Source organism: Athene noctua, chromosome 8 (genome assembly GCF_965140245.1).
Source record: "Athene noctua chromosome 8, bAthNoc1.hap1.1, whole genome shotgun sequence".
NCBI lineage: Eukaryota > Metazoa > Chordata > Aves > Strigiformes > Strigidae > Athene > Athene noctua.
Genome location: NC_134044.1, coordinates 18,479,096 through 18,489,870, shown reverse-complemented (window position 1 = coordinate 18,489,870; position 10,775 = coordinate 18,479,096). Strand labels below are relative to the sequence as shown.

The 10,775-nt window shown below is 43.6% G+C and overlaps 1 protein-coding gene across 16 annotated transcripts in view; it reads right to left on the bottom strand.

The window, feature by feature from the left end:
- Positions 1-2,732: 2,732 nt before the first annotated feature.
- Positions 2,733-10,775, bottom strand: part of LRCH3 (leucine rich repeats and calponin homology domain containing 3) — a 69,081-nt gene continuing 61,038 nt past the window's right edge. For 12 of the 16 annotated variants that reach the window (XM_074912170.1, XM_074912166.1, XM_074912172.1 and 9 more), the window contains one exon: positions 6,281-9,749. In XM_074912170.1, the coding sequence (XP_074768271.1) occupies positions 9,549-9,749 (201 nt within the window). In that variant the 3' untranslated portion in view covers positions 6,281-9,548. Of the gene's footprint in view, positions 9,750-10,775 lie in introns of all 16 variants that reach the window. The other 4 variants (XM_074912168.1, XM_074912182.1, XM_074912178.1 and 1 more) reach the window with 1 other exon arrangement.

Below are 10,775 nucleotides of genomic sequence, written 5' to 3'. Positions count from 1 at the left end.
CCGAGAACCTCCTCTGCAGCGCCAGAGCAGGGGCTGGGCTGCAGCGGCGGTGTGAGGGCGAGGAGGCCCAGCCGCCACCGCCGGGCAGGGGCCGCGCTCCCCCGGCTGCCTGTGCCGGCCTGGGGTGGGCAGGGGGAAAACTGCTGACAGTTTGCAGTGTAAACACAAGGCAGGCAAAGCACGCAGCTTTCCATTCCCCGAGTCCTGCAAAACGTCAGCGCACAGACAGAATAGCTCCAAATACCTCCCGGCCGAGGGAAGGAACAACGGAACACGGCAGCCGGCCGCGCTGCCTGCAGGAGCGGCTCTGGCCCAGCCGTACCCGCCGCCCCGGGCAGCGTCTCTGCGGTAGGCAGGGAGAGGAGCTGCTGGGGAGCAGCGTGCTGCTTTCTAACCAAGAGGGCAGCCCTGTCCGCTGACACCACCGCCAGTCACAGGCAGGTCTGTGCGCAAAGCAGAATCAGCCCTGCGGTTGAGCTGCTTTCTGACGCTCCCACGCAGGAGAGCGAGCTCAAGGCATGGTTAATCTGCTGTGCTCTTTGCGACCGGCCCGTGCTGGCCCCATCCAAACGTCCTCGTGTCCGAGCTGAACTGTGCCAAAAGCTCTAAAGTTCAAGGGAGATGACTGAAATCCCGGGCAGAGAGCCTTTGGCTCACAACTCTGGGCGGCAGGAGAGGGGCTGCTGCCTGGTCACCAGGCAGAGCCAACTGACTGTCAGGGGAGTGCTTAAGTTTCAGACACTCCAGAGAAACTTGGGTTAGAAGTATTGGTACTACACCTGAGCGCTGCCGCTTACCTGAAACTGGAACGCGCCCCCGTTGCAGCGCTGGTACCGAAGCCATGACCACATTCCCTTGCTTTCCCAGTCCCCAGGCAGTGGTAGGGATCGCTGGGGCAGATGCTGGCAGGGGCTGGGCCAGGGCTGTGTCACCCCATGTCTGTGCCACCCCACGTCTGTGCCGTAGATCCTTGATGCAGGAGGTACTGCAGAGCGACCACGGGAGCCACGTTCCTAATTCTCACTGCTGACTTAGTACATTTCCTTTAAGATTAGCATTTTCTGTAGGTGGTGGGTGTTAACAGGTGACCTGTTCAGGTGAAGGGAATGAAGTTTGATCATAAAGTCTTCAGAGGTTTTGAGCTAAGGAAAAAGTTGGATAGAACAGAGGGGCAGAGGATCTTTACAGTTTGCATCAAACTTGTAGGCACACATCAGTAATACAATCAAACAGTGGAAATCTGAAACATGGCATTGCCTAGGCCTTGCTTTATTTGCAGCGGAGAACAAAATACAGCGTAATTCTGAGAAATCCTCCACATCCAGCGATTCTGCCAAGGCTGGGCTCCCCTTCAAGTCCCAGCTCCTGATGCCAGCGTAACACTTGTTTTTACGTTACACCAAGGCCCTGGAGCCATGGTAACACACTACACTGGATCATGAAATAATTCAAAACTTCCATTTTGGTGACTAGTATCTAAAAGAAAAAAACCCAGACAAACACAAACCCATAAATTGCATGGGCACAACAGTCTGCTTCCAAAATTAGGAAGCCCTGTATGTATAGGGGAAAAGGTACTTTTTCTCTCAAAAGTTACATAATAATACAGTAACAGCAGAACTCAGTTTGCTAGCCCAGGAAGGTGGGCGAGTGCTGAAAACTCTCAGAGTCCCAACATGAGTGTCCTGGCCATGGGGTGATAGCGTGACAGGGCAAAGGTTTTTAACCTGACCAAACCCCGAGAGCAGCAGGCCCTGGCCTGGGGACTGTGGCCCCGCTGCTGTCCACCCGTCCAGCCCCCCTGGCCTCCTCCGTGGCACCAGCCCGGCCCAGAGCTGCTGCTCTCCTCGCCACGGTCACAAACTGCTGCGGACTTCGTGATGGGAGCAGGGAACCGAAAAACCCAGCGGTTTGGAGGACTGTGCCAGGGCTGGTGCTGCTCTTTATCTGCAGCTGTGGAGAGATGGGATCACAGTGAACATCCACGATATTTTCTGCAGCGAAGACCAGAAATCACAAGCCCTTTGGAGAAACTGATTTCCAGGGAGATAAAAAGAAAGGCTGGAGACTGAGGAGGAGCTGGTTAGGAGGAGGCTTTAGCACTGGGGGAGAAAGGAACACCCAGAGGGAGCTGGGCAGCCCCCACAAAGGCAGGAACGGAGCTGTCCCAAGTGACTGATGGAGTCCCCAGGGGGTCCAAAAGGACAGTGTGGGGAGCAGGGAACAGCACCACAGGGGTACGCAGCGTGTGCGAGGGAAAAGAGGAGTAAACATTTCTGCTAGTAAGAACAAACCTTTCAAATGCTGTAGGGGCATGAAGCAAGGGTGCCAGACAGGACAAAACCAAGCAAAAGATGAGAACAGCAAGGGGCACCGGTACTGGCAGCAGCAAACTGCCCAAACCTAGAGTGTACAATTTTACTTTGAGAAGAGAAAAAAAATATATAAGGGGGTGGGGAGGGAGGAGCAAAGGATTCTGTACAAAATTGCTGCTTCTCAGTGTCTGGGGAAGGTTAAAAATATCTCCAAGAAAAAGCTTCTGATGTGGCTGTAGAACGTCTGTAGAAACGCTGGAGTTTTTTGATGTTGGTTAACTATGAAAACTAGAGAAACAAATGGGGTCCATTAACTACCAAGTGTGACAATGGGGAGGGGGAATAAACCCCGACACAGAAGATGTGACATTCATTCATGCAACAGAGAAACCGCAGGAAGAATACCATTAATTCATGTGAGTTTTAAAACTTTATTTCAAATTACCCATGGTTTCCTTTTATATTATCAATGTGCTAGAAGTTCACACTACTGGCAGAATACAGGCAATTTAAAATAAAGTATACAATATTCAGACACATTTATATGTAACAGACTTAAAAATTATGGAATGTATTTACAGACATACAGCATGGGATGAAGCTTTTAAATCCTTTACTCTATTAATTACACGTTTACACTGTTTTCAGAAATAACAAAATTAGATCGCTTTGTAAAACATCACAATATCTATACAAAAGAATTTTTTAGATGTTCAAATTCACCTTAGAAGTCCTCTGTTTCTAAAACATTTTTTTTCAAAGATCCATTTATAGTTAGAAAAGGGTAAAAATACCATTTGCCATCATGTCACTACCAAGAACAACAGAGGTATTCTTGGCGCTGTTAAAAGTTCTCTCTGATTTATTTTAAGCAGGGTGCTGAGGTGGGGGCCTTCACAAAAGCCTCCCCCTTCAGAAAGGGGAAGCCCCAAACTCCAGCTGTTTTGCCCCGACCACCGGGATGCCACTGGGGACTCCCGAGTGCCTGTCCCGCTTCACCTCACGTGTGTAACCTTGCTGAGCCCCAACGCTGCTGGGCGCGGGTTGAGGAAGGACGGTGACACGATGGAGTTGGTGTATAAACACCAGTACGCATGGAACGCTCGGATGGATTCCTCCCACGTCCTCCAACACAAATGCCCCAGAGAGGAAAGGCAATTGCCTCTTTGCTTTAACACACAAAATAGAATTTTATACACATTTCTTTAAAATATTCTTTTCACGGGATACAACAAAAATTGCACATAAATACACCAAAAAATCCCAACCCATTTTGCAAAACAGAACTGAAGTTGGTTTTGGTACAATACATTAAATAAACCGTATGATGAAACTTCAGATTTGGATATTTGTCCTAAACACCTGGTCAAGATTTAGTGTCTGCCAGCATGAAAACACAGGATTATAAACATCCAACTAACATGACCACGTACACTAAAACTGCCATTAGAGTGAACCGTTGCTTAGAACAAAGTAAGTGACAGTGGGGACACAGCACCTGCCCAGCCGTGCAGCCACCGCTCGTAGGAAGAGTAGCCGTGTTAACCAGACACGATGGGAAATGGCCATTTCTGGCAGTTCAGGCTCAACTCCCCACCCCATGAATTCCTAAAAACTAGTATTAATGAAATGTCAAACTTCCACCAACCTGAATACTGTTAGGTTTTATTTTCCTTAAGTGCTGGAAGCTGGACTGGAGCAAACACCACACCCTCACAATTCCATGAAGGGAATGGTTTTCTTAAAATGGGAAAATTTAAACAGTCCACAAAGGGTGTGCTATTAAAAAGTTAACATTCCCCTGTAACAATACAAGTGACCTAATGTTGGAAACTAAGATAAAGTCAGTGCCCCCCTCTTTCATATTATGTGCAGAGACAAACACACAAGTAACAGTTGTGGTCTACACTGTTGGCTGTAAGTGGCAGAATCTTCCACTCAGCGAACTACAGCAGAGACCTCAGACACTTTTATGTAATCCTTTAAGAATTACCAACACTCCTTGCAAGCAAAATTAAGTGAAACACAAGACCTACCTAAGGAGGAAAGTATGTCTGTATGGAGCTGCTCCCTTCCTATGTGTATTGCAAGTTATTGGCATTTTCATTTCTTGCAGGGCTCAGGGCAACATGCTTACCCAGCATGAAAAGGTTTCTCTTTGCAGCTGTGCAGTTTTAAATACCCTTCAGGTGGTGTTCTCCACTTGCAATGGGATCAGCCAATGCCAATAAGAAGCAACTGGAATAATTATGTGAAATGAGGGATTCAACAGTCACCACAATGGACCTTGAAGGCAACACATGAAGCAAACCAGAGCGAAAACAAAACTGCAAATCAAAAGGCAAAAAAAATCCAGCTAAGACCAGTCCTTGCCTGTGTTCCCATGGCAGGTTTACTTCAGCAGAACTTACTGCCAGCTAGCCTGTTCCCATTTCTTCTTATCCCCCTGAAATCCTCTTCGTGTATTCTGATTCAAATACATCCCCAGATGCAATAGCTCCGATGCCTGAAGTTGGTCTCAGACCCCGTGCACCATGTATCAGTAGCATTCTGGGACTAATATATAACGTTCTGGGATGCTTTAAATTGGTTAAAAAAAAAAACCAAAATTGTAACTGATCTGGTAGTGAGCTTGGCCTCATCACTAGGACCAGAGCACAGAGCCAGTCTTTGTTTTGTAGGTCAACTTTCCAGCAAAATGGAAAACTCATCGGCTGCCTCTCCCATTCCTGTACACTGGATTTCCATTTTTATGTTAAGGAAAGAGGAAGGGTGTACTGGTAGTTCTGTAAAACCCGTGCAGCTCTACATTAATTCCAATGATAAAAGGCTTTCTTTATTCAAGCCTTGTTAAACACACAAATAGAAGCTGCCTTTTGCAACAGATCACTGCTTTGGCAATGTGCAGCTCACCTGTGGAAACTCAGTAACTGTGTTCTTAAAATGATGAATTTCTCAGCAGCTGTGACACTCACCAGTGTCTGCATGGGATGCTTCAGCCCCTAATAAACATACTACTTGATAATGAGCTTCTAATCATTAGCATGGCAGGCTGTACTTCCCCATACTGCAGTGAAAATACATACGTGGTTCTCGATGACAGCTGGTCATTTGCCAAAACCACTGAGTAACCAAACGCATCCCTATGTGACCAGAAGGGGAGCTGAGAATACGTAGAAGATCTCCCTTCACTGATGTTGGAAAATATTCAGATAAAGACATGTTGAAACTCAAATAGAAAGTGAACCCAGCAAGAATGCTAATGTGATTAATACAATTTGAACAGTTCTGGTTTAGTATCTTTTACTGAGATGTTTCTTGTGGAGAAAGCATGCAGTATTTTTTCTCTTGGGGAAAAAAAATTAATCCATTTTTTTCTCTTTAAGTAATGGGAACATGCCAATGCAAATTACAGCTGCATGAGGTTCAACCCTGTTATCAAACACTGCAAGTTAAGATTGTGTGTTGCAATTTTTAAAATATATAATAGAAATAGCTGTTGTTCTCTGGAGGGAAAGAAATTCCCTTTCTTTGAACCCTGTGAGGAAGGAAAAAAATTCCATTCCCCTTGTGCCCACTGCAGCAACATCCTTTTTTTACAAATTAATTCCTCTAGGAATCACTTTCCAAACTCTACACCCATGTATGTCTTCAGTCTACAAGGTCAGTTTCTACAGCTGGCTCTAACAGCCAGCCACTGGAATTCCCTGCCCTCTTCCCAATGAACTTTTTCTTTTTTTTTTTTTTTTTTAAATAAGGGGCAAAAATATTGGTAATAAAAATGTTACTGGAAACTGTTGTGATCTCCAAAAAAATGGAGAAATGAAGTAAAACATTCCTGTCAGGAATCACGGAAACTCCTTTCCTTAGAACAGAGCTCTGTGTGTTTGGATGCACTGCATGGGCAGTAAAGTCTTCACGTCCTTCTGCTTAGCCAAGGTAACCCAAAAGGTCCCGGAGGTCTTTACACAGCAGACAAGTGGTGAAGTTGCTGCTGCTTTGGGGGTGCCAGCTCCAGGAGCGCCTGGACAGTCACAGCTACCTGTGTCAAACCCTTCTCTTCTAAAATATGTAGAGGCAAACATAATTGCTCCTGAATGGGGAACAAAACAAAGACAAAAACAAAATGGATGAAAAACACTCAACTGAAAAGAAAAAAAAAAATTAAGCAAAAGGTGACTGAAATATGAAATGTTACGGACAGCTAGCACACACACAGGTATGAAATGAAACTTCTGCTTGCAACTAAAGAACCGTGAACATGACTACTCAAAGGAGAAGGCCTTGGGGCAATCCTGTTTATTTATTAGAAAATTGTACACATAAGAATTTGAAAAAGGAATGAGGGAGAAGTGGGGAATAGCAAATTGTCCTCTCTCTCTGCCCACACTGAAATGGCAGCAGTTTATGAAACCAGAAGTCAATGAAATTAAGGAGGGGGAAAGCTTTGCTTCAACGTGATGAACCTCCTACAATACAGAGTAGGAAAGCAACCATGGCTTCCTTTCCAACGCACAACTGCCTTTTTGATGGAGTCCTCACGTAGCGAGTTTGTTTTGCTATCAAACATGAGGAAAGACCTGTGTTAAAGGAGAGGATGAAATACGAGCGTGTGCTATGGAAACACCGTGCAACTAGTCCAAAAGGGAATGTCATACTTAAAGCAATTCTCATCTCATGAGACACACTGCCCATCTGAAGTCCTTCTGGCTCTACGTACGTGCTGATCTCTGACATTACAAAAATTCTTTGGAAGGCACGAAAAAGCAAACAGCACAAGTTTTGGTTTTGGTTTTTTTTTTTTTTTTTCTTCCATAAAACAACAAAAAACTTGTGTCTATGTAAGACTGAAATAACCTTGATCATAAATGTAGAAAATGCCATTTCTCCTGTTCAAGGCAATGAGAAATTGACAGTATATTTATAGGCAAATATCCACCCTATGTTATGTGTGAGTCACTACCACTTATTTACCTTCCAGAAGTACACCCACTTAGCAGGTTACCTCCAAAATCAATCTAAGGAATAAGAGTAATACGCAAAATGCAAAAAGAGTTTTCAAAGTGTTTATTATTAATTGTGCTATTCTCAGTCTAAAATGGATTTAAAGCCTCATCCTACATAAGTCCTGGGCACATCCTGGCCATCCTCACTCCACATCAGTCAGGATACATGTCCCACAGTTCTCTATCTATAGAAAATAACCAAAGTGTGTCCTTCCTACAGAGCTAGAGATTATTTTTCATGTGTTATTTCCACAGCAACCTGCATTTCTCCACTCTTTGATTCTTTACTGATTTTTGATGTTAAAGAAGTCTTCAGCATAAACAGTGTCAGCCAACACTCTTCCCCAAAGCTCAGAGTGAAAACAAATGAACCCAGACTGAAATTCTCACAGTAAGCCATATGATCTGGCTGAAATATTTTTCTTCCAGCAAATTTATGTTATCTTGAAAAAAGTGTGCTTTTTGAGAAAATACCTGTAAACTTGAGCAAATATGCTTTATCTTTTTTCTTATGTATGCAAATAGATAAGGGGAAAAGCTTTGGAATGACTCCATACCACAGACAGTCATGACGAACAAAATTTAAAAACTGGAAGGCACTGTTAGTGTAAAACCCCTTGCAGCTTTTATCACAGTGTTCATTAGAAGAAGTTAAGAAACATAGGAACCGAGTTCATTTTAGTTCATACCAGTAAGCAGTGCAAAAATAGCTTATTTAAAAATAAAACAATCTCCCTCTGTCAAAGGTCCCCTCTTTCCTCAACAATGTTTTGCTTGGACAGAACACTTTGTGTGATTTGGAAAGAGGGCACCAACTCTTCTACTTGCTCCTTTGTTAAATACTGACTTTGTGTTACAAGAGCTTGTGAAATCCATGTATACATAACACATTTTTACCGGTAGCGACCACATCTGCAACTGAAGTTGTGTGTATCTTAAACTGCACTCCAGAGTTGTTGCCAGGTTAACGTTGGAATGCTAACACCACTTAAACTGGGCTTACAAGCCTTTTACTGTATTTTCAGATATAACAGAAATTTATTGAAAACACATTTGGAACAGCCATTTTACTTCACACTTACCTGTCACTGGTCTCTGAGCAGAATTCCCTGAACCAATCTACACTCTGAGGAGACATGGTCTTTTTTGCACATCACATGTGGAGTGCCCTGAAGTTCTGAGGTGTCCCTGAGACATTAAAGCATTAAAGCACCAGGATGCTTTTCCTGGGGAGGGAAAAGCTTTGAAGCTTTATGGAAGACTACCTGAGTTTTGTAAAACAGTGAAGAGTGATCATGCATCTGGGGATTTTATTTCTACAATTGTATGATACAAAGGTTTCTGAAAATGAGAGGATAAGAGGAAGAAGGGAACAGGCATGAAACAAGCACTGGTTTGGGTGCCCGCAATCAACAAAAACTTCTTGAGTTGCTACTTATCAGAGCACAGTAGAATGCTGTGACATTCTGTGGCATCTGATAGAATCTTAAAGATTTTTTCCTTCTGTGCCAGAAAATATTTCTCTCAAAGCTGCTGAAGAGCTCAATTTTCTGAACATTTCCTGCTTGATCTGTTATGAAGCTCAAGTAGTTCAGGATTCACTGAGAGTTATTTTAAAGATCCTGACTTGAGGTAATACACTAGAGTCTACAGATATGATAAATGAAATTCTCTCAGCAGCAGGATAAGGGACAGGGGGTAACAAAAAAAAGTGTCAGTTACAAAATCCTGTGGACAAAACTTACCAGACCATGTCTCCTAAGACTGTGAGATCTAATCAAGAACACTGATGTTGAAAAAAAATACTTTGCATTCTTTAACATTTTTCATCAGATAATTCTGAAGCAATTTGCTAAAGTGGGTGCAATTCCCATTATACAGATGGGGAAACTGAGGCACAAACTGACACCGGAGTTTTCCCAGTACTACACCACTCATCAGCAGACTATAGCATGTACCCTAACCTCAGTCCCTTGCTCAAGCCCACAGACAGCACGTCCTCCCTTGTAAAAACATTATATCTGCTAAATATGACACAGCAAATACAAATGTGAATTACGTCACAGATGGTCATGTAGGTGCACCAATGTGTTTACACATCGTACTTGTCACCTCTGTCCCATCAGTGGGAATGAAAGCACTTCATACACACAGTCTTGACAAAACCCAAAATCCTTTCCCAAGCACTGGAGTGATGGAGGGAGGAAGCAGCAACACTACGCTTCAGCTAGAGAAAAAAAACCCAGCGATAGAACATACAGAGCGTTAGCATTAGAGTACAGTAAAACACCACAAAGCCCCAGAGCTGAATGGAAAGGGAGACAAGACTGGGTTCTTCCGAATCTGTCCCCAGGGAAAGAAGAGTCTCAACTGTTCTTTTAACGCTGAGGTTTAGCTGAAGAATGTCAGAAGGGGAACAAAGATTGTCCTGTCCAGAGTGTGTGAGCAGGAAGGGAAAACAGACAGAAAAAAAAGGTCAGTCAGTTAGCCATAGCAACATCCACGAAGCAGTCAGACATCTCAGATATAACCTACATCTTCCAGCGTTATCACAGATGGTTAATTCTCACAAAGGAATCTGCAGGACCCCCATTGCAAAGAACTCACATAATGCAAATATTTAGCGTTCAGTGAGGTGCCTGTCACCTGTACGCCTTAAGCATGTAACTATTCTTTGCTGTTAAAAACACAGCAGTTTACAGATGCCTTAGTGAAGACCATTTTTCTCCAGGCGAAATGAAGAGGCTACAGGTTTCTGAGATGCTGCTGGCACTGAGTACTCACCAAAGCTATGTCTCCACATGTATCTTGGTTAATGAAAACCGCAGGACAAGGGATTATTTGTGTATAACTGACACCTGAATGCAGTATCCTGCAGAAATATCTATTACTAATTAGAATTTAAGTGTTCTGTAACTATTCCCACTGTGTATCTTTTCCCTCCCTTTCACACAGGTAACTGCTGTCAATCAGTGAAATCTAGATGCACATATCAATCTGTTCCGCTGTCGGTTTCTTTTGATGCAAGAGCTTTAACTAGCAAAGTCCTATAGAAATAGCTGTTCTGCTGGGGGGCCTGTACTTAGCATTTTCAAAAAGTAGCCTTCCTCTTAGAAGGTAAGTATTTCTACATAGATCCGTACTTTCAGAAAGCCTTTTTGTTTTTGTAATTAGAATTTAAATGAAAGGAAATACCTGCAGGCATCTTTTCAAGAAAAATATACTAGGCTGTCACGCCATTCTTGCATACAGGTATCTTAACTTCACATCTCAGTAGATATGTAACATAGACACGTGAGAGCAACTTCAGAGTTCAGGTGGGAGCATTTCAGTAAGTTTCCCCAGAGACACTCTCCTTGAGCTCTTTCGCATTAAAGCAAGAAATATGAGAAACAGAGGAGGGTCCTAGACAGGAGGTGTAGCAGATGGGGCAGACTGAGTCTTATACGGGATA